The sequence below is a fragment of the Uloborus diversus genome, chromosome 1 (assembly GCF_026930045.1).
Source record: "Uloborus diversus isolate 005 chromosome 1, Udiv.v.3.1, whole genome shotgun sequence".
Classification (NCBI taxonomy): Eukaryota; Metazoa; Arthropoda; class Arachnida; order Araneae; family Uloboridae; genus Uloborus; species Uloborus diversus.
This window is the reverse complement of record NC_072731.1, coordinates 138,997,664-139,021,900: the sequence shown is the minus strand read 5'-3', so window position 1 is coordinate 139,021,900 and position 24,237 is coordinate 138,997,664. Positions and strand designations below refer to the sequence as shown.

The 24,237-nt window shown below is 34.1% G+C and overlaps 1 protein-coding gene across 2 annotated transcripts in view; it reads right to left on the bottom strand.

Moving 5' to 3' along the window:
* The window catches only part of LOC129232423 (glucocorticoid-induced transcript 1 protein-like), a 232,052-nt gene that overhangs the window by 6,266 nt on the left and 201,549 nt on the right, over positions 1 to 24,237 (bottom strand). For both annotated transcript variants that reach the window (XM_054866571.1, XM_054866579.1), the window contains exons 4-6: positions 21,228 to 21,497; positions 18,365 to 18,424; positions 548 to 749 (exon numbers count right to left, since the gene is read on the bottom strand). In XM_054866571.1, the coding sequence (XP_054722546.1) occupies positions 548 to 749; positions 18,365 to 18,424; positions 21,228 to 21,497 (532 nt within the window). The remainder of the gene's footprint in view (positions 1 to 547; positions 750 to 18,364; positions 18,425 to 21,227; positions 21,498 to 24,237) is intronic.

Below are 24,237 nucleotides of genomic sequence, written 5' to 3'. Positions count from 1 at the left end.
TAGGGTTGTGGGCACTTGGAACAGCTTATTGGAAGAGGTAGTAATGCGCAAGGGGGTGGCTAGCTTTAAGAGGGCCATTGACCTTCATTGGGGACTTATATAAACTGACAAGGATCAGCAGAGCTGCGCCCAGAGCCTGTTGCTGGTCGTCACATTTGTTTTGTATTGTATAAGTAATTCTTGAAATTATCATGCATGTAATGATAATTTTAATCTCAAAAGTAAATAAACCTTTTGAGAAGAACCACAGAAAGCAAAGAAAAGCTATCACAAAAACTAAAAACATGTAAAACTATAGTTGTTTTTTAAACCAGGAAAAATTTGTAATGAAGAAAGGTAAAAATTTCCAAGAATCAGTTAAAATTTTCTGGGATCTGTTGGGCTAGCGGTTGAGAATCCTTGGTGTAAAGCAAGTTATTTTAGAGGTGATAACAGTCAATCAAAAAAAAAAAGGGCAGAAATTTGTTTAATACCCCTTTCCCTCACAGACAAATCTTTAACATTTTATCACTACTGGATACTACAGACCCAATAGCAAAACTTTTACCTGTACTAGATGGCCTAGAGTTGTCCATTTGTCCCGGTATTATTGGTACTACAGGAGAGACAGAGTGGCTGCCACTGTTGGAACTGTTGCTGCTGTGACAACTGTCACCGCGATCAAAAGGCGTTTGGGTGTCCACACTTTGAGTGTTACGAAAAAGATCCGCAATGGGAGCTCGATGACCTTCTGGAGTTGGCTCAAGTGTCTGAAGGAAGGAAAAATATATTCATCAATGTAACTTTAGTTTGAAATATAATTTAGCATTTCTAAAACACTGCCAGATAACTGTAGCCAGATCATTACAGGTTTCTGTTCAAGATATTGCACCAGTATATCTTATATTGGTGCTACTTGTTGCACTAATTTCGAGTTTTGCCCTTTTTCTCACTGCCATATAAATGATTTAAGCACTACAAAAACATGGATGCAAGAAATATGAAGAATGCTATTTATTGTAAAAGCTGAGAAACATTGAAAGCAATATAAACATTGTTGAATGATAGGGATTTTAGTGAAGGTTGTTCTTTTGTTCATGTTTTTGCAAGAAGTCCAGGGAGTGAAATCCACTGGATTTCCCACAAGTTTGATACATGCAATTGTTAATAATGATGTGATACAATAATTGATATAGAATTATTATATAATACAACTTTTGAGCTTAGCATTGCCGTTTTATGCTCCTGCACTGTTTTTGTTAAAAATTAGGCCTTGATAAGGAAGAGTAAAGAAAGGAGTAGGTGAGCTTACACCAATATTCAGTAGGGGTGCAGTGCCTGAATGGAGGAGAACCCCTTAATTATACAGTTCAAAACTCTAATCGAGCAACCATGAGATAGTTTTAACTAGGACTCGACCGATGCATCGGTGACGATGGTTCAACAATTTAGCCATCGGCATCAGCAGCCGATGCTAACTTGCAAGAAACATCGGCCCATTGGCCTTAAAAAACATGGCAAAGCAGATGGAATTGGCCAATGTTTTCGAAAAAAAGTACCTTTGCTGTTTTACTTTTTAATACAAAGTAAAGGAAGTTATTGTTTTCATATAAATTTTTTTACTCAAATTTCAGTATGAATTTCTATTTTAGTCACCCCTGAAAGAGTTTTTAATACTGCATTCTGGTACCAAACAAGTTAATATTTCGCTGTTTTTTTGCGGCTGTATGTATGTATGTATCTCTTATAAGTCCTAACTAAAAAATGGTAAGCTGTATAAGGTTAAAATTTCGCGTGAGGGTGTGCGTACGTTCCAGTCGTGCACTTTTCTTTTTGTTTTCAGTCAGGTGTTCTAAAAGGCCTATTTACTCATTTTTTGTGGCTATTAATTACTTATTTAGGGCAAAACTAATATAGCATCTTAGGCTGACGATCATTTGGGATATACTGCCAAATTGGAGATCAACTTGGAAACAACTATGAGATGGCAAAACCGGTTTTTGTGACATTTTTCAGATTCCCGTTGAACCGACAGTAATTTTTAATTTTCGATATTTGTAATATGAATCACAGTAATGCAGTCTTTTCTGTATGTCTTCGGCGGAGTTAGAAGTTTGGGGCCCGTCGAAAAACATTTTGGGGCCCTCTTTCACTATCACGGAAGTTGTAAAACATTTATCATAAGCATTTTTGTAACTCCTATGGTGCTCCTATGGTTATGGGGCCTCTCACGCAATTGCAATATTTGCAATATATTAACTCCGCCACTGCACGTTAAAACAAACTGGGGTGCAAGTTTTAAAAGGGCTTTTCTGCTCAATGTTTATGATTATTTTGAACTCTATTTTTTACCACTATTTTTTTTTATTTCCGAGAACACTTGCATGCCCCTCCCTCTCCCTCTAATTCTGAAAAAAACTAAAGTTGTACTTCCGAGCTGTTTAAAACTAACACCATTCATAAAATTAGAGATTTTTTTTCAAGCTTTATCTATTGTTTAGGAAGAATTTAGAGCATTAATGGAAGAAATTGATTAAAGAAGTTTTTGATGGTGACATAGTTCGGAAATCAAAGAGACTTTTGAATTTTTTCTTCAGAAGTGCTGAAGTAGATTCAGAAACTCTTCCGAGGTGTTGGAGGTAGCAGTTCTGTACTAAAAAAAGAGACGAAGTTAGAGTTAAAGTTCAATGTTGCGAGTTACTCCAAAATCAGATGGTGATTCCCCCCCCCCCCCCTCTTCCCTCGTCGTTTTAAGCATTTATTACATATTTAGCGATCATTTATTTTGCTCAAGAAATGTCATTTTGCATTGTATTTCTCATACTTGTTTCACTTTTATTTTGTAATGCACCATCTTTTTTGCATCATTTATAGCGATTCATTTCTTTCTATTGTAAGTAACTATTTCTATGTATTTTTATAAAATCAATGAATAAAAGTTATTTTTGTTTTCATCATATTTTTAATAATATGTTATAGAAAAGTTTCAAGGATTTTCTATTATGCAATTTTTTAAATTTCAGAAAATTATTGTGAATTTGAAAAAGTTAATTCGAACTTGTTTATAGAGCTTCATAAAAGATTAAACAATTAAATTGTTCAATATTATGTGTGCAAGCATCAGATCAAGTATTACATGTATCAAATTATCATTAACTTGGTACAAATATCAAGTGTGTTTATTGTAGCCGCATTTTAAGAACCTTGCTCTTTTCATGGCTATTTCTTTTTTCAGCAAATATTTTTGTCACTATTATAGCTTTTATAAAAAAATGCAAACATTTCTATTCATAAATTTTAAATAAGTATAAACATATTCCTATTGTGTTTGAAAATTGCAATTTATCTGTTACCCTTTTTGTTTAATTTGATGACTAAAAAATGTCTATGTGCGATCTTTCCACTTTCATTGTGTAATTTGTTGACGGTTTCATTGTTTTTTTTTAATTCTTAAATTTTTTTTTGAATGACTAAACAAAATAATTTAATATTTTTTAATTATGTATAGTGTACCCAAATCCATACATTATTACTAAAATTTTAGTTATACAAGGTGTTTCTGAACTCTTTGGCAAATCTTTAAGGGGGGATAGTACACATCTGGACAAACAATATAATGGCAAAAATAAGAGTCCCAAACATCTTACGAAGGAGATAGGCGCCGTTAAAGTTTAGGGTCAAAAATTTCCAATGATCATAAAAAAACGGAAAAATTATTTGATTCATTTGTGGTTTTCGCTAAAATTACTCTTTTTATCTGTATTTTTTCAAAGATAAACTTATAACATGTAGTTTAAAAAATGCCGATAGAGGACGCTTTAGACTTTGGAGCAACGAACAACTATTTTTTACCGCTATTTTTGAATCTCATTAAATGTTTTCTAATGCTTGGACTTAAACTTAAATTTCGAGCGCTGAAAATCTGAATTGTTGGGAGTGATTAAGTAGCGAAAACTGAACTGCCTTCAAAGATTGAAATATACTTTGTCACAAAAATATGTATGCATTTGGAATAAATTGAGCTGCAACCAACAAACTCGGCAGGAATGTAGTTTGGTAAGAGATGATATAAATTTCGCTGCCAGTGACGAAAGGGTAAGCGCGCTATGCACATGCAAGATGTTCAAATAGGTACGATTAAAAGTGTGAAAGCTTGTGTCAAAGGGTACTTCAAACGAAACTGTCGAGTTGCAAGGATGCTATTGTGACTAGGACGACCTTTTAGGGGTATACGAACAATTGATGGACCTTTTAAAGGGACATAATAGTTCTCAGAGAATCAGGTTGGTTGTACGTGTGTATCTGCTGCCACCTGGGTCGGAGTGATATAGTCAGGGGTCTGTCCAGGATTTTTCACAGGGTCCGTTTTTTGTGAAAAATCAAATAATTTTGTGAAAAATGAATTAATTTTGTAAAAAATCAAAAAATTTTGCAAAAAAAAATTTTTTTTTTGTTAAAACGAAATTTTAGAATTTAGAGATGGCACAAACTGCATCAATTAAACTTAAAGTTGAGTGTTTTCCTCTTCTATGTCGAGAAAATCATTCTGGTTTTCTTTTCTGATATTTGGTAGGGGGGGGGGCATCGCTCTTTCAAGTATCAATATTTATCTACCATTCTACATTATGTTAAATTGTACTAGATATATTTCTGTACAGTACTTAAAATAATTGTAACAAAAATATAAATAAATAAAAAAATTCAGAATAGGTTTCAGCATTCAACTTTTTGACCCAAGACACTCTTAAAAAGCACAGAATTTCGTTTAAAACTTTTAAATTCCGCGATTTTAACAAAAATAAAAAGATATTTCAATTGTTTACCTCTTAACAAAGCGTAATAATCATTAAAATTTCGAAAAATCGGATTCCCATAGCGGATGCAAAGAGATCGCAATTCTCAAAGTGAAGGCATCAAAAGTATAAAAACGGCTTGTAAAAGAAATATTTTTGATAAAATTATTTAAAAATTGCATTTTAGAGTCCTATGATAAACATATCATTAAATCTGTGGACACAGTTGACCCAAAAAATAAAATAAAATAAACCATCTATTTAGCATTTTAATTTTTGACTCATAACAGAAAATGGAATTATGCTTTAAAAACTTGAAATGAGAGTTCTAACAGAAATAAAGAGATTTTTCATTTATTTGAATCCTAATAAAGCGAAGTTAGCTTGAAAAAAGAACAAAATATGATTCTCATATCGGATGTTAAAAGATTGCATTTTTCAAAATGAAGACATCTAAAGAAAAAAAAAACGGTAATTAAAAGAGTTTATTTAAAGTTAATCATCCTTGTTAGCATTGAAAAATCAAAACCCATATAATTTTCCTCCAAAATAACAATTAAACATCGCACCGCACCCTAAAAACGCAAATATTGACAAGCTGGCAAAATGATGAGAATATTTTCTAATCAAGTCATTATAAAGGTTCAACGTTTACTATCCCTTTGCAGTTCTAAGTTCATTTCGCAGATATATATTATTATTGTTTATTAAATCATGAGCGGAGAAAAGTGCTTACCAATGCCTTTTAAGCAAAGTTTACAAAAACACCGCTGCTAATTAGCTGTGATAAAACAAACAACCATTATATTTATTTGGCAGTAGCAATTATTTATCGCTTGCAAGAGCATCCCAAGAGTGCCGATTTTTTTTTTTTTTTTTCAAAATTAGCTGAATTTGTATAAGCTGATCCCTCTAATTTGACTTAAAAAAAGGTTCCAAAAATTATCGGTTCACAGAAATATGCGTTATTTTGCTTTCAGATTTGCTCTTTCGATAAACAATTTGACAGATCCGGGTCCGTTTTGTTTGATCGGGATTTTGTGAAAGGTCCGTTTTGTTTGATCGGGATTTTGTGAAAGGTAAGTTTTGGTTGATCGGATTTTTGTGAAGGGTCCGTTAACGGACCCAAATATCCTCTGGCCACACCTCTGATAGTAGTAGCTTAGTGTTGGTAAAAATAAATGAATTACTACATTGCTGCCGGTTAAGGCATTCTAGAAACAGAAATGAGGACAAAGATCACACGTCATAAAAGCGGCCGCCACCATATCAACAAGGTCACTAACATTAGTTCCATGCCTTTTAACAACATTCCAAGAAACTGATGGTATCAAGAAAAACAATCCTGAGTGGTAGACTGAAAGACTCTGGTATCTCGATCCAGCATCCGTTGCGATGGATTGGGTTTTCGTCAATTTGATTTTTGCTGCACTTGATTAGCTTTGTTGTAAGACAGGAAGCATGTTATCTTCAACAAAGCATCCTGATTCAGTCCCAGTGGTCATAGGTAACCTATTTCACTTCATATTACGCAGTACCTTGTATAGCTGCAAGAGGAGGCTATACAACTTATGGTTTTGTAACCTTTATTGTGCTATAACTTCTTAATAGAACAAACTTTTGTTCTGAGTTTGTAATCATTTCCTTGTCTTGTCATATGTCACATCCATTTTAAGTTTCGTGAAGATCGCTCGTTTCCTTTAGGGTTAATGTACCTTTTTTGTGACAGAGTGTATTTCAACTTCTGAAGACAGTCCAGTTTGCGCGACTTAATCATGGTCAATGATTCTGATTTTGAGCTGAAAATTTAAGTTTAAGTCCAAGCATTAGAAAAAACCTAATGAGGTTCAAAAATAGCAGTAAAAAATAGTTGTTTTTTTACTCAAAAGTCTAAAGCGTCCTCTATTGGCGTTTTTTAAACTATATGTTTAAAATTTATTTTCAAGAAAATACTGATAAAAAGAATAATTGTAGCGAAAATTAAATTTTCAAAGGAATTATTGGATGTACTGTCAGCCCGGCTTGAATGAATATTGATGGTTCTAAGAAAGTTATTCAATTAAAAGGGGAAATTTTCTGTAACTATCCAAATTGAAGGTTGTCTTAAAACATAATAATAAATGAATAGCTATGTAAAGGAAGTAATTGAATGTTATTGATAAAAAGTTTTGAAAAAAGCCAAGTAAACAACAAAATAGAAAATTATCACAAGTGCATATGAAAATTTTAACTTGAGTTTTTAAATTGTTTGTTGCTTTATTTCATTGCACTTTTTTTTTTTTTGAAAAAGTCCATAATAGTATAATCAGTGTATTTGTTTATCTGTTCCCAATTAAGCAGTGCTGACAGTATATCAATCAATATATTTATATCAGTGAACCCTGTTTACAGAGGAGGAAAAATTGCTGAAATCCAAAAAATCTCTCGACTGAAACAATAAATTTTCACAAAAATGTTGATCAAATTCAACCCAAATTTCAGTGATTGACTTGAAGTTTCAAAGTCAGGGTGCGCAATAGAGTGGAGCGAAAATGCTCGGGAAAAAATGTTTCTCTTAATTAATTAGCCTGTATGCGGAAAAGTTGCCACCTATAAATGTAATCATTCCGCTGAAATTTCAGCTTCCTATGGCAATATCTTTAGCTGCCCATTTGCGATTGAAATTTCTAAGAAATTGTAAAATTCAAGAAGTTTTACTTCAAATCTTCGAAAGTTTTCTCTTAGAAGAAAAACAAGATCTGATCCAGTGGAGGTGGCGGAGGTGGCTGCATAGAGAGGTAAATAACATCACCACCCTTTGTCTTCAAAAATCTAGGTTAATTGTTTGCTAGAACCCCACAATATCGACTCTTAGTTTCAAATTTAGAAGGTGAAATTCTGGATGCTATCCTTGATCGTATAAATCCGTCTCGAGCGTCATTTCCACATACGGCTGCTGGAGAACTCCTTCTGCTTGTGAATGGCACGGGTATTTTAAAACAGTAGTATCCTTATTAGGAAAATCCAAAATTAGCTGGTTCAGTTCATTATCGGAAATAGATTTCGTAACTGGTGCCTCAGTAAGTGTAACTGAATTCTAGTCAATTAAATTCGTGTAGCTATCTGCGTTGAAATTTACTACTGTATTTTCTTGCGTATAATCCGCGGATTATCTGTTAAAAAAAGCAAAGTTTATGAGCTGCGTATCATACGCTGCCGCGGATTATCTGTATTTTTTTTTGTCTTAACACCAACGCTCCGATTCACCAATAGAGACCTAGAGACCACCGTACACCGACTGAATGTTGTTTACTTTACATTGCTTGCATGTTCTTTCTCGCTGCCTGCCTGTATGTTGGTTATTTTACGTTGCTTGAATGTTCCTCTAATGCAATTCAGGCCATGTAAAGTAATCAACATTACAGTGAATTATGAAGCCATTTGCACAAGATAAGACCATTTGCTCCTTTATCTTGACTCTGTTTTTCAAGTAATTAGTATACTATAATCTTGATTTCAAGAAGAAATCATTATATATAGATTATATTTCAGATTAATTTTAATTATGCTTTCAAAGTAATTACCTTTTCATGTTTTTAGTTTAGTTGCTCAAATGGTATGTTAAATTCAAACTTTATTTTTTTTACATCGTATTAGCGGCAGATTATACAAAGCTTTTTTCTCTTCAGGCCGCTTTTAGGACCTGTGGATTATAGGTCGCCCGTGGGTAATACGCAGGAAAATACGGTACTGGAATCTTGAATTTTCAAACATTGTTAACGAGTTTAGCCATTTTTCTACATTTTAAAACTTTTTGAAGGCCCAACTGTCTTACATGTATTTGACTATCAGACAGCATTGATAGTAGAATGTTCTCTGGATGTTGGAAATACGCGTTTCTCTGCAGTGTTCTATCTATTATGTTTTTAAGCTCTTCAGGCAGAAATCGAGATTTTTTAATGATGTGTTAAAAATGTTGACTACCATACCGACATGATGATTCAGATTTAATATCAAACCACGTACATGCATATACTCTCATAACATAATGTGTTAAAATTTTCAAGTTCTCCAATGGGTCTCGTGTTGAAATATACGGCCGCAAAATTCTATTCGCTGTCGTTAACCATCTGGAATGACTCATTTTTCCAGGATTCCTTTGTGACAAGTTAAATGAAATTTTTCCGTTTGCAATTCCAGAACAAATTTTGTAGAGATATCGTTGATCTGTACTAAGTTCATTAAATGCAATCTAAGGCAACGTTACTTCTACTTTTTCAAAGTTAACTACAATCATCTTTTCACATGATTCCAGTTTTATCCCAATTTCTCCACAATATCCTTTAGGGCCTGAAGTTTTTCCGTCCAAATGCTACAGTAAATGGAGTAGAGGTAATTCATTACTATGTAACAAGCAAATAAACCACTGCAAAGGCTGTCCAACAGCAAGCTCAATTTGTCTTATGACTCCATTTTTAAATCGTGTATTGACTACTGTTCCGTCACAATCAACAGCTTGTAACTTAGAAATGTCAACATTTTTCTCTAAAAAAATTAATATGCTTGTTTTAATGTGATTAGAAGTAACAGAAACAGCAGTAACATGGCCAATGTACTTTGACCCAGGTTCAGAAACTAAAACAACATGCTCTTTTGTTATTGTCCTTCTAAATATCGCTTTTCCTTCCTTAATTTGAATTAAAGTTTTGTCTTTTCGACCTTTGAAGTATATTCCATATCCTCCTGATAAAGGGAGCTCATCATCTTTCCTTTTCAAGTCAATGCGGTTTTTATTTCTTTCTCTTCTTATTTTACTACGATCAACTACTTTAGAAGGATCTTCTTTCGTAATAATTCTTATGTTTTTTAAAGCAGCATTTATAAGAATTGACGCTGATCTAGCGGACACACCAGTTCTGACACAAGCCTTTGCTACATTTGGGAGTCTAATTTTCATTTGCGAAGTTGAAGGGGAATCTTGACCTATAATTTTGCTTTTCTTTTTAAGGTGTTTATAGTCAAAAACCATATCTTCATTTTCAAGGGAAGAACTTGAAGAATCCAAAATGTGTTAAACATTAGACGGAAAAAGTCTACGACCTGCGCTTTGCACAATATCTTGCAGTTGAGCTTTTTTAAGCCCTTTCTGCTGCTTTTTCTTTCCATTTCAATCATTTTCCAACCATTTTGCTTGCTTTACTACCAACATTTCCAATTACCATTCTGCGAAATGTTCTTTGATCAGTTAAAAATGCTCTTTCAGCTACAGGCACTTAAAATTTACAGTTACAAATTAGAAAATCCTAGCATTTACACAGTGAAATATCAAACAGATTTTCTTCACCTTATTTTCTAAAATGCTTTTTTTTTTCTTTTTTTTAACATTTAGTACACCTTCTCTTTTTAAATGTCTTTTAACATCACTATATTTTTTTACCTTATTATTTATTTGTTGATCTGTTACAGCAGGAAGAGAACTTTCCCCCAAAAGCACTTAAGGTCTTCCATTAAACAAGAACACACATCAGCAAAAAAAAAAAAAAAAAGAAAGGATCCTTTCAATTTTTTTTTTAAAAATTCCTGGCAATGTATAAGTAATGTCTTATAACATCTGCTTACGTAGGTAGAATATTATCTTTGAAAACAACATTGGACAACAGGGGTGCCCACAGGGGGGATTATGGCGCAAGTTGCGGAATCAAAATTTTTTGGGGGAGGGGATTTTTTTTTCAGAAGTTTTGATTTAATTTAGAACATGAAATTTTTGATTTTTGGACGGAAAAATATTTAAACTTATTCCACAAGAAATAAATGCATAATTAATACTTTTTTCACCTACTCTTTCCAAAATTTAATACCCGTGTCTCTTTTCAATAAAGGGAACATCAGAGACGGGATGGAGTTGGTGCCTGTTTCAAAACTTGATCAGACGATTTGATTTCTATTTAATTTATTATAAATCTTCCGGAAGTAGCACAATTCTGCATGATGTGATGAATACGTGTGACAGTGATGAGAGGGAAAGAGATCAAAAATGACTAAAATAAAAAGTATTCCCCTCTCCTTAATTTATTGTTTGTAATAATTCTGACCTCTATGCACTAGTTGTTCAATGATTCATTTGCACCTTGACAGTCGTTAAGAACTAGTTTTGAAGTTAGCGAATAATATATTTTTAATCCCTCTAATCGACAATTACTATAGTTTTTTCATAAACTAGCTGAAGTTTATGTAGAATTTATCATTTCACTTTACTATCATCTTCTCTACCATTTTTAAACTGATTGGTTCAATTTCTCATTAGATGGTTTTTATTAAAACTTTCAGTGATGTTGGTTTTTGCTGATGGAAGCATAGAAGGTATCTGATACGCATAGAAGGATATTTGATTCGTTAAAATTCTCGAGTTCTGATTTTTCATGTGTGCTGAATAGCTGAATCCATTTCTAAGGATTTCCGAAGAATATCTATCACAGTGTATCTGTGTGCTATCCACAGGCCGAGGACTGCTGATGGCCTTTGGAAAAAGTTGACTAACAAAGGTGACTAAAAGGTGACAAAAAAGTAACTAAAAGGTGACCAAAAGCAATTTGTTAAGAACTCAAAAAACAGAAAAGGATTATCCCTTTTTACTGACTTTTACCAAAATAGCCTATATGCTTTTTGTAAAGATTTCTACTGTTTCACTTTAAATAGATGTTTTAATTTTTTCCATTTTCTTAGTTTCTTCTTCACAATCCTTTCTTTTTTGCTCTTCTCTTTGCTTCTGTTTCAATTCCAAATCCTTTTTCCTTTTACATTCCTCCATGCATGTTGTGTAATTTGCGTGTGCTTGTTGTGCAAATTTAATTATTTCTGGACCAATTGGTAAAGAAAGCAAATGAGGATATTCTTTTACAGCGTCTTTAACTATAAGTATGCTGTTTAAAAATCTTTCAGTCCTTGCTGTCTTATTTTCACCAAAAGGAAAATCGTCTTTCAATGTCAGCATTACCATGTGATAATGCAAGTGAAGCTTTGATCACCTTAGAAACATTAGGAATTTTTAGATCATTGGAAGTTGAGTCCTTTTTTGAAATGTGCTGCTGCCAGTAGATATCAATGGTTTTGTTTTCGGATGCTTCATCATCGTTTTCCAGCTGCAAAAGTGTCCATTCATCTTGCAACCTATCGAGTGGAACATTAAAAGGCATGATTTTGGCAACCTTTATCAAATCCTTACAGCTTCTAGATTTACTTCTCTCTTTTGGATCCAAAAATTTAAAACTTTTCAGTAACCTGTTTGATATGCAACTTTTTTCTATTACATACTTGCATGCAGTCACACAATGCTTTTTAACAGCTCTTAAAAACATAGCCTTTTCATTTTCTTTCAGTTTTGACAGTTCATCTGTCACCTCTCCACTAACAACGAGATCTTCAAGAGGTAGTCTGTTACCAACTGCAAACAGTTCATCCATGTCTACATTTGAAAAATTAACTTACTTTATGACAGAGGCTTTTATAACCTGAGCCATAAAAGTCTGAACAATGGTCTCTATTTCTTGGTACAATTTATGTATCATAGGCGCTTGGCATTGAAAACCTGCATTGCATAGTTGAATTCTTTTTTAAAGGCACATGTTTAAAAAAATAATACTGAAGAGCATCCCACTGTTCCAGTAGTCTGTTTGCCGCAGGTCCAAGGGTAAGCCAACGGGTAGTTGTGTGTTTCAGGAACTTGTGATGAGGTGTATTTAGTTGAGCTTGCACTTTTTCGAAGTCCTCCTAACAGGAAGGCCAACCATCAAAATAGCTATAAGTACTAAGAAGAAGTTCAGATGCTTCTTCACCTAAATACTACAATGCTTTGACATACGCATTATGCATTGTATGAATACTGCCAGTACCAATATTTATTAGGCTTTTTTCTCGTGTCTCAAGGATAATAGTGTCGAACAACCTGAAAACCTTTTTATTAACATAAGGAACATCCAAAGGAAAGCATGAGACATTTATTCATGGATAATTACTCTCGGAAAGTGCCTCACATAGCTTCTCAATTGAAATTTCACCAACTGCCTTGCCCAAGAAGAAAGTTTTGAGATGCCTTGTTGTGATGCAACATTGGCTTTCAGACCAATATTTTATTGTTCGTTGCAGTTCTTTTTTGTCTTTGACATTGGTAGTTTCATCAAAGCTCAAAGTATAAGAGGATAAACATGCTTCTTTTAACATACATTCCCGAAAATAAGGAGCAAGTCCATTTGTAGAAGAGATAGAAAGACTGGTTCTGCTCATAGGATGCAATTGCAAGCGATAAAAAAAATTACTGATTTCCCGGTAGCATAGCTATGTTTCTTAAACAACAAGGTGGGGGGGGGGGGCATATTTAAGGCTATTTTTTAATTAATTTCACTGTTAAAGCTATCATTCAGATACTTTTCGAAGATTTAATCATTTAAATAAAAATAAAATCCTAAGACACATTTCAAGAAAGGTGAGAAAGGTGACAAAAGTTGCAAAAGGTGACTAAAAGTAACCAAATTTTCAAAAGGTGACAAAAGGTGAGAAAGGTGACTGACTCCTCGGCCTGTATCCATCCTTTTTGACCATGTAACTTAAATTTTGGAAAACTTTCAGGAGAGCGCCCCTCAATGTAACGCCCGAATAACACCATCTTTATCATCAAGAGTCATCTAAAACTGCGTTACTGCAATTTCAAAAATTTATAAGAGCGAGCCCCTGATAACCCCCCCTCTTTCCTTAACACAATCAAAGACAATCGTAGAATTGCGTTTTTGGAGTATCCATTTCGAAAAACTGCCGGTTGAATGGCACCGAAATTTAAATTCCACTAACATTATCAAGATCAGCGCCGACGCCAAGGGGGGGGGAGTGGTGTTGTCCCCCCCCCATCCAGGTTTTCAAAAGTGGGGCCACGAATTTCTTTTTGGTGATGTAACAAGCGAAGTAAAAGGGAAACTTTTGGTTGATTTAAAAAATTAAAATAGTAAATACAAATGAACAACTGAAACAATAGTGACAAAAGATATTTTTTCAGTAAAATTTAAATGGAAAATGTAATGTTACAATACAATTTAGGGACATCAATGATTCTCTTTTATTAAAATTATCAAAGTAAGGGCCGCAGAAATGTGCGCTTCAAACATTTTTAACGCAAAAAATAGTATTCAGTGCACTATTCACTAGGCCGTAGAATAGGTATGTCCATGTAGTCGGAAACTATGGGCCTGGCTCAAACTAAAGTATTGTGCATGAGTAAAATTAGCATAATAGGAGGGAGAACCGGCGACAAAACTAACATGGTGCACTTTTTGAACAGTCGGCCGTTTACTTTAATTAAAGCTTCTAATTGAGGGGTAAATAATATATAATTCTATGAGAATGAGTCAGTGTGTGTTTCTTTATTGTTTCGTTAAAACAGTAGGATTGAAGTCGGGGCGATAAAAAGAAAGGTCGATCATAAACGCCACAACGGCATAAAAGTCACTTACGAATATTTAACTTTTAAACAGGGCTGTGGAGTCGGAGTCGGACTGATTTTGGGGTAAAGGAGTCGGAGTCGTTAGAAAACATGCCGACTCCGACCTTCTTTTTTTCTTTCCTTTTCACTGACTCTCCTTGCATTTTTTAAAAACTGATTACCAATTGGTTCGATTACATGTATAAAAAGATACTAATGAGAAAATAACTGCCATTATGGCAATCAGCTAGCTTGAATGCTTACCGAACTTTCTGTAGCCGTCTCCTAGTTAGCTTGCTTTTTAACTTAACTAATAGCAACTGTCAGCAAACGGTTTTGTTGCCTAACATTTTCAAGTAATCACTTTCAAATAAAAATAGAAATATAGTGTTTTGTTCTATCTCAGTTATAAAATAGTAAAAGAAACGTAACAAATTAGTAAGTCGACGCCCGTAGCTAAAGTTGAAACGTTTAAGTGTGATCGGCAAATTCAAAGAAGTTCTGGCGCGAAAGCACGAATCCAAAAGATTCGATGACATAATCTAATGTTTTTTTCTTTATTAAGACTATTTCTGTAAGTTTGGTTCTCACTAAAAAGTATGGAACAAAATAAGTGTAAATGATTTCTTGATTACAACACTCAAGAACTGCAGTTAATCTTAAGATCTTCATATTTAGGTTAATTCTAAAGCAGCCAATAAAATTTAAATTAAAAATTTAGCGAAGAAGAAATATAGGTATAGTAAAAGGTATCCGTACAAATTTGTATACCGCCGCGTTTTGTGTAAAATTAGCTCCTGACGTATAGTGCCCTATTTTCGTTGAAATTTTATTGATGAAATATAATTTAAAATATATTCGCGAACATTTTCAGAATTAAAGTATTTATATTTTTTATAAACTCTGAAATTAACTTTGGGTGTCATCTACCAGATGGGTGTCACCTGGGGCAAACTACCCCCTCTCAAGAACTTGGATTTAGAAGAAAAAGGGTTTTTTTCTCTCAAGTTACAGCTTTCAAAAATTGAAAGCACACGATTTGATCAATATCTATTTGTTAAATATTAAAGGGGGAAAATTACAGATAATCCTTTTCAAAATTTTTAAAAGGGATTTTTAAGTCATCTCACTTTTTAACTCGTAACTATTGGAAAGTTTGATTTTTAAATTGAATTTCTAACGTTGTATGGCGTCTTGGGTTTACAATAAAAAACAAAATGCAAAATTTTCATAAAAAGGAATTTAATATTTCAATCTCTGTTAAGAGGTTTTCACCCTTCCCTTGAATGGAGAGAGGGAGTTGAAAAAATACAATTAAAAATTTTTAAAAAATCCGGAGTCGGAGTCGGGCGTTTCAAAATCCAGGAGTCGGGGTAGGCCATTTTCCTTCCGACTCCGCAGTCCTGCTTTTAAACACGCAGACGCCGCAGTGTTCTTTCCAGAAATTATTGTAGTCAGTGAATTAAAACTTTAGGGTTCGCTTGTTTCTTTTGCTTTTTAAAATTGAAATATGCAAAAATTTATCGGTGCGGCATTGTAAAAATAAGAAAAAATGCACAATTAGAAGTGCTATACTGAAGAAAGAAAAAGTAGGAAAAAAAAGGAAAAAGTAGGACAATAAGGAGAGAGCTCTAAAAAGTAGGAAAAAGTAGGAAAAATAGGAACTCTTCGGAGTCTGCATACATCTATATTGTAGTGAAAAATGCGTTTTTATTGTCTGCCATCTTGAAAAAAGATGTTTTTTTTTCAAAACCGTGTGTGGTATCAAATAAAAGGAAATTTCATGCTGAAAAGGAATATAAAATGGGATATTTAAAGTAAAGTGGGCAGAATAAAAACTTACATCCGCACAAAAGTGAGAAATGAGTTTTTTTGGTCGCCATCTTGAAAAATCATGGAAAATTTTCAAAAATAAAAACATCATATGTGGTATCAAATGAAAGGAAATTTCTTGCTCAAAGAGAAAATGATTTTGTTTTAGATGAAAAGAAAGGAAATAATGAAATAGAAGCTGAAACATTGAAGTCTCTTGTTGTGTTAAAAACATTATTTATTAATGCAAGCCGTTTAAAAACAGTGGATAACTTTGCGTCCGAGGACATTTTTGAAAAAGGTTGAATAAATACATTTAAAAAAAATTTAAGTAGGAAGAAAAAACAAAATCATGAATTTAAAGGAGTTTTATAAAATAAAATATAACATTATCAAAATAAAATCTCATCTTTATCTTCATCCAAATTCAAAATGTTTCCTACGTTTGTGCAGTAATTTCTGCAACAGTTTTTACAAATTACCGAGTATGGAAGTCCATATCGATGGCATATACATTTTGTAGTGTTACATGGTTCTTCTAGAGTATTTTGGCAAGAGTTGATCTAGCGCTGGGATATATCTGGGATCTAGTCTGGATATCGGCTGAAATTCTCCATCTACCAACAGCCACCCGAAAGTGTGGGATCGAGAGTTTGTAATTCAAGGTTTTTCTAAATAAAGCCCTGCAAATGTACTTGACATAGATGATATTTCAATGTATTTTGCGTTGGGGGCAAACGAGCTATGTCACATTATTTTTTAGCTGAAGTCTTTTTCCTGAGGTATTGCTTATAGCAAAGCACGCTTAAGTGGCCTGTGTCGATGTTACCTACATATAGTGACACAATAATCTTATAACCAATTTCAACCAAATATTCCAAAGTAACAGCTTTCAATGATCCAAAATGGCATGATCAACAGTCTTAAGAGTCAAATTTTAAGTACAAAGGATATTCCTGATAATAGATATTATTCAGTTGTATTAATAGTTGGTTAATTTGGATGCCGATGTTGGATTAAGTTTTAATAAATATAATAGTTGAAATATTACTGTATATTCCTTTTGGCATTTTCAGAGCTTTCCCACCAATAGATTTCTGAATGGCTTGAATGTCACGAACTTTATCAGATTGTGTGTCATACTGTATTAAAATATTCATCTGGTGAGTCCCTACAGAGACAAGAATAGGGGACCCTTGGGCTTAACTTCATGATAGAAATTTATTCAAACTATTTTTAATACACGCAATTAGTGATGTAGGTAAAAGTCACATGGAGCAAAGTTCCACGAAAGGTTATGTTATTTGTTTGTCGTATCAGAGTATTGACTAATCGAAGCGTGCATCCTCAACATGGAAGTCGCCTTCTTCCCCATGATGAAGTTAAAGCAGCAGCACAAGAGACCTTATGAAAAATAGCTTCCAGGAGTGCTTCTAAAAGCTATACAAACTTTGGCAGAAGTGCATAGTCGCTCAAGGTGACTATTTTGTAGATAGATGTGCTTCGGTAGTGTGAACTTTTCAGAATAAGGTTTTATACAGCTTGTCTTCACACTTTTAGATCATACTACGTACATATGAGTTTTCAACTTACTATAATGTTTTTGAGTGAGGCAAGTTTATGTGCATAAAGACATCACATGAGAACTTGCGATATTTAACTGAGGAGGTGTTCAAAATGGATATTTCGGTCATCTATATGTTTTTGGTACATATGCATGTACAGATGTGCCAAAAAAACTTGTGAACTTTAAATTGGGTGATCGTAAAATAGAAATTTAGGTCCGAATCGGATTTTTTTTTGTGATTACAATTCCCCATTCATAGAAAGGAAGTAAAGTGAAATGAATAAAGGATCCTTTAAATACCTGACAATCTTAGCAGTTTATTTCCGTTTCATTTTATTATTTTTTTACCATCAGCATTGGCCACCTGAAGAAAAACAATCAGCTATCGGCTATCAGCCATTTTTGAACAATCCCCCAAAAAATGCCATTGGTCGAGCCCTAGTTTTAACATGATGGATGTAAAAACATTGAACAATATCCAATGAATGGATATTTTAGAAACTTATGAACTTCCCTTGAAATAATTACAGTACATACTCAAAGTTGAGCAATTAGTACAAATGTTAGAAGTTAGAGGATCAACTTAATCATGACACAAAACTTCCGAAAAATTATTTCCTTAATTATGCTAAATTTAAGGAAACTGCAAAAAAGTCCCTTTTTTCTACATCAGGAAAAACACAACACCAGTGAACTCATAACTGAACTTTTGTAGAACTAAGTGCTTATTTAAAACTTATTGCTACAAAAAATGTGGGAAAAACTTACCCTTGTATTATCATTGCCATCAGCATGAGATATCTCTCTTAAAACTATTCTTTCTATTTCCTGAAATGGAGTAAAAATTAATCAAAAAGATAATAACTAGATTATAAATATTTATCTCTAAATATGATTTTAAAGTTTATCAAGAAGAAACACAAAAGAGAGACACTAATAGATGAAATTTCTGCACGTTAATGTTAGATTGGTTTTGTACAATAAAAACCTAGGGGGGATCATAGCGCAGATTGCGCCATTAAAAATTTTAGGGCGGTGTTTTGCTCTTTTTTAAGGGGGACTCTTGCTTTGGGGGGGGGGGGGGTCATTGCAGTAATTAGGGGGGTGCACCCTTGCTCTTAGGGGTGGCACCACTGCAATAAAAGATTTCATTAAATAAAAATAGTCGAAGAAAGGTACATTTTGAAACAGAGCTTTTTAATACAGCTCTACTGAACTCAAATTTAAAATCATATTCTATGTTTTAGCAATAACGTACATTAAAATTTGAGAGTTATTAAATGAAAGCTTATTTCAACATTTAACCAGGATTTCAAGTTTAGCCAGCAGTGCAGCACTGCAAGTAACAAAGCCAACAGAATGCTTGGGTTTATCAATAGATCTATTTTACACAAATCTATGAAGGTTCTTCTGCCATTATATAGGTGTTTAGTAAGATCTGATTTGGAATATGCTGTTCAGTTTTGGTCTCCTTACCTCAGGAAAGATATTTCTGTATTGGAAAAGGTTCAAAGAAGGGTTACTAGATTAGTAAGAAGACTTTCAGAATTAGACTATGATAACAGACTTAATAGGCTTAATATGTATAGCCTGGAGCAAAGGAGAGCCAGAGGGGACATGATTCAGTTGTTTAAATTTACCAAAATGAAAGAGGTTAACTGGTCAAATTTTTTCACGGAAAGCAAGACAAGGGGACATTGTTTTAAGCTATTCAAATCTCAAACTAACCTGGAAATAAGGAAAAACTACTTTAGCAGGGTTGTGGGCACTTGGAACAGCTTACCGGAAGTGGTGGTAATAAGCAAGGGGGTGGATAGCTTTAAGAGGGCCATTGATCTTCATTGGGGACTTTTAACTGACTAGGACCAGCTTAGCTGTGCCCAGAGCCTGTTGCTGGTAATCATATTTGTATTTAAAACACTATAAATTTCATTTTAACATTTTCGGCACGGAAGAATAGTTAGATACTTTTTAGCTGGATGGTATCAAATTTATATATATATATATACATATATATATATATATATATACACACACACACATATATATATATATATATATATATCTTAATATATAAAAATCTTCTGTGCGGACGTTTGTCACCATAAGGCTTTTAAACGGCTGGACCGATTTTGATCAAATTTTTTGTGTGCAATTAAATTGTGGCAAGCATAATTTCAAAGCGCGATGGATCGAATCGGAAACGTTTTTGTTAATTAATTAATTGATTTAAACATTGGATGGCTATATTTCCCAAATGATTAATATTTATTTTAATCTAGTGTTGAGCGAGAATTTAAATAAATATTTAACCCGTTGCCAAAGGACATTAAGAAAGCCAGCTCTGCTTTTTGTAATAAAATTTCCTACTATGATATGTCAATTGAAAATCGATAAAACGTAGAGAGAGAGAGTGTGAAGCTTTCATTTCTTAAAAGCAACGATTTTAGGTCCCGAGATACATTTTAAAGTAAAGTACTGGTAAAGTAAAGTTCACGCAAAACGTGTGTTCTGTCGTCGTAGTTGAACCATGTGACCGGATCGGTGCTTAAGGTTTTCCTAACCAAATTATCAGAAAGTACCGTTCCCAGCAACATTTGTTTCTCGGCACAAATCCACCTGAGTTTTGGCACCAATGTCAAGAATACTTTAATAATAAACTGATTAGTTTGATAATCCTTAAAGGAAAAGATGATGGAATTTAAAGACAAAACAAATTTTATTTTCGTCCGGATAAATTACAACAGGGTAGTTCTGTACCCAAAAGATGAGTGCAGTGGAAGATCTTTATCTTTGGTGAAAAGAACAAATTAGGCAATATTTGAAGTTTTAAAAGTTTTCGTTCAAAAGATCTGACCGCTAATCGGTCGTAGTTAGCTTCGCTCACTGATCTGCTGGATTACAGTAACGTGGTGGCTTGGCGACTTTGGCGTTAAACAATAGAGTTGAGTGATCATTTGTTTACATTTTAAAACTACTGTTAATGTAATTTATTGTATTTTTTGTTTATTTGGCGAAATATTTCAAATTACAAAGCATTGTTTTTTGTTTTTAAAGAGTGTTTCGTCACTTTGATTGAAGAATGTGTTTAGTTTACATCGGGGGGAGGGGGATTTTCACTTATTCAGAGAACTGTTTTTACCTTTATCATTTTTTTTAAACGATATCCTTTCGATTGTTTTATTCTTTTTCATATGGAGGATGTTGCAGCGGGATTTTCAAGTTTGTTCTAGATGTGTAGCTAGTTTATTACACTTAATATCTTATAACATAACAGATTTTCAATCACATTAACAATAATTTTGCTCTAACAAAGCAGATACTTCATTGAACACGTATGAGCAGGTGGGTCTTTGTTTTAGCATTTCTCAGCAAACATTGGTCAAGAGACCGCAGTGCCTCCTATGGGTTTACACTCCAGGGTCCCCTAACAACCACTATTTGTGGTTTAGCCGGTTGGATGGAAGCCTGATGACAGCTTTAATTTTTTTTAAATCCAGACCAGAAGCTAGGCAATCCCTGGTCCAGCACTCCCAGAGGTACCGATTTACTTTAGGGAATTTGTGACCATGACACATTTAACGTGCCACAGTCGACATTTAATGGATACTGAGAATGACAGAGGACTGACCTGGTTGAGGCCCTCCACACTGCTCCTCATCCTGGGGATCAGGGGCTTGGGAATGTCTGGGATGGGGATGGGCAGGGCCCTCCCCCCTGCGGAAGAGAAGGTGGCGGGGTGGTGAGGGGAAGAGATGGACGGCAGAATCGTGGGAGACGTGGCACCGGCAGCGGACGATGATGATATGGCGGAGTGGTCCCCCTGGACGGGACTCTGTCTCTGGTGGGAGCTCGGGGCACCCGTCAGCCGATTGGTCCTCTGCAGGCGCTGGCGGATGTACTGGAAACAAAACAACACACAGCAACTTACGTCAATGCTCAAAAAAATACGAATGAAAAACCTTGATCAAGTTTGTAGCTTAAAAAAATTGTTTGTTCATAAGGATAAATAGCAAAAAGTAAAATTTACTTGCACTCAAAAAGGTATCAATTCACCAGCTTCATTTGAATGAAACTGTTGATAATAAATGACAAAATAAGGTAACTATAGAAATAAGTAATTGCCATTTTGCAAAACTAGTATTTTCAGACCGACCCGATGAAAAATAAGCAAATGATTTGACACATGAAATAAATTTCATACACCAGTTTCATAGTTACAAGGAAATCTTTTTTCAATATGAAAAAGTTAGGGGATGAAAGAAGCACTTGTGCACGAGCTCAAAGTTTTCAAAAGTGACAAAGCAGCTCTTTGTAGCCCTACAGCATATATATGTAATGTATTTTGCAATTATGTGCATCGTTATATCATTCTCACACTTTTAGTTTCCACATGAAGATCAACAGTTTACTAATTGGTTCTCATCAGTTTCTCTCTTCTGCTTCAAATTAAAAAAATATACGTAAATTTAAGTAAGAAAAAGACAGTGTCTTGCTTTCATCTTTCGTTTACACACATTTTTTATTGCAGTGATTCCCAAAATTTCCACTTCATTTCCACAGGGAGTCGTGAAGTCTTCACAGAGTCGCTGTAAAATTTTAAGGTAACTTCACAAATAAATGGATATCAATTAATTGAGGCAATAAGATAAAGGGATGGAAGAGGACTTTTTAAAGTTTGAAGAAAAAACCGCGCAAAGTTCAAACCTTATATAGGTTTACAGTCCACTCCTGCTACAACACGATTCGACTTACGCGAAACGCTATAACGTGATTTTTTCAGCAGTAAATAATTTTAGGTCTAACGTGAATTCCTCGCCTGCAATACAAAAATTTTCAGAAAGGAATCGCAGTGTGAAAGTGTCGGCTTTGTTATTGGCTACTAAATTTTTTTCTTTTTCCTTGAATGGACCTTCATCACTTTAGCATCACTGGCAGCGGAAGTTCCCCACACCGTTCTAGTCTGAACATAGCTTTGTTTGTGTATACAAATAACTATTCTGCAGTTACCATATTTTTTGAATTCTAAATGCAAGAATTCATGAAATATAATGATACCTAAGAGCACTGTTCCATCTAAAGTTTATGAAGGCAGAAAGAAAGTTTCTGACAAATTAAGAAAAGCTAAAGTTTCCCGATGTGCTTATAACTAAAAAATGCTTCCAAGGTAATGCAACAGTTAGGCAAGAGTGAATTTTCCAAATACACAATTAAAAGTCAAGAAAAGAAAATCCGTAAAAGATCGCCGAGTAGTGTCTAAGCATAATGCAAAAATTATGAAAATGGAAGCTGCTCTTGTATTGAGAATTGAAGAAACCATGACGAGGGGTGTTGCCATAGATGGAAACATTATAAAAGAATTAGCGAAGCTACTGTATTTAAAAATATATTATAATAACGGTTTGATCATGCAGTGTAAATCATCAACATCTTTATTTTTTGAAAGTTATAAATAGCATTACTGGATCTACTGCACAAAATTACTATAGTACATTATTTTATAATTGTTACATACAGTACATGCCATACTGGATTGTTTTTTGTCACTCTTTCCCGTTGATGACTGATTTTGTGCATCGTAACAGTATTTTATGTTGATTAAAACACCTTTTTTCAAAATATAAATAAAAAATCAGTTCTTATGTAAAAAACGTTAATTGCATAGTTAAGAAATGGTTTTTAAACAGTTTGGGGTGGTGTTAACATGTGTATAACATAATTAGGTATGTTTATAAAAAAATTTACACATACCCTTTTCCACAACACGAAATTTCAACTTACGTGAGGGGGTCTTGGAACGCATCCCTCGCGTAAGTCAGGATTCGACTGTATACCCTTTGCTTAAAAATATTCTCTAAATCATGCTTTACAGCAGCACCTGCTAGAGATACTATCACCAGCTCTTTCCTGAAAATAGACAAGAGTTTCCCCAACCATTTGTAAAAGTTAGCTTCAAATTTTTAATTTTGGCATTTTCACCCCTTTGCTTTTAGGTCCTTTATTTATGAAACATTTGCAATATTTCACAGCGCCCCTGAAGAATACATTTATGCAATACAAGTATACGAGTTTATTCATTTTTGTGTCAATTATGATTATCATACAAGGACGGAGCGATGAGGGCAATCACCCCTCCTTTGAGGGGTGCTGCCCCGGCAATGTTTTCTGAATTGAGGTTCTAAAAACAAATTGTTGATATGAAATTAAATCCTAAAGACGTGATTGTGAACATGTCAGGTTGTGTTGGAAGAAAAAATGGGTTCAGTGACTTTCCTCCGGTAATTTTTGGAATTTCTTTTCAAAATGCGCAATTTCGAAAACTTTTGATGAGGTTAGAGGAAGAGGGGTTCTAATCATTCCCCAGGAAATAGTATGAAATTGAATTTCTGTAATGCAGTTTTAGAATACCGCTATCTCTGTAATGCAGTTTTAGAATACCGCTATCAATGGAAAATGAAAGAAATAAGTTAAGGGACTTCTTAGGGTGAATCTCTTTATCTTAGTTGCTTTAAATGCAGATGATGAGCCCCCCCCCCCCCCCCCCCCCCCCCCGCAGCAGTTGTAAATCAAATACGTAGTGAAAGATCAAGTATAGAACAATTGCCCCTCCTTGAAGAATTTCTGGATCTGTCCTTGTTATC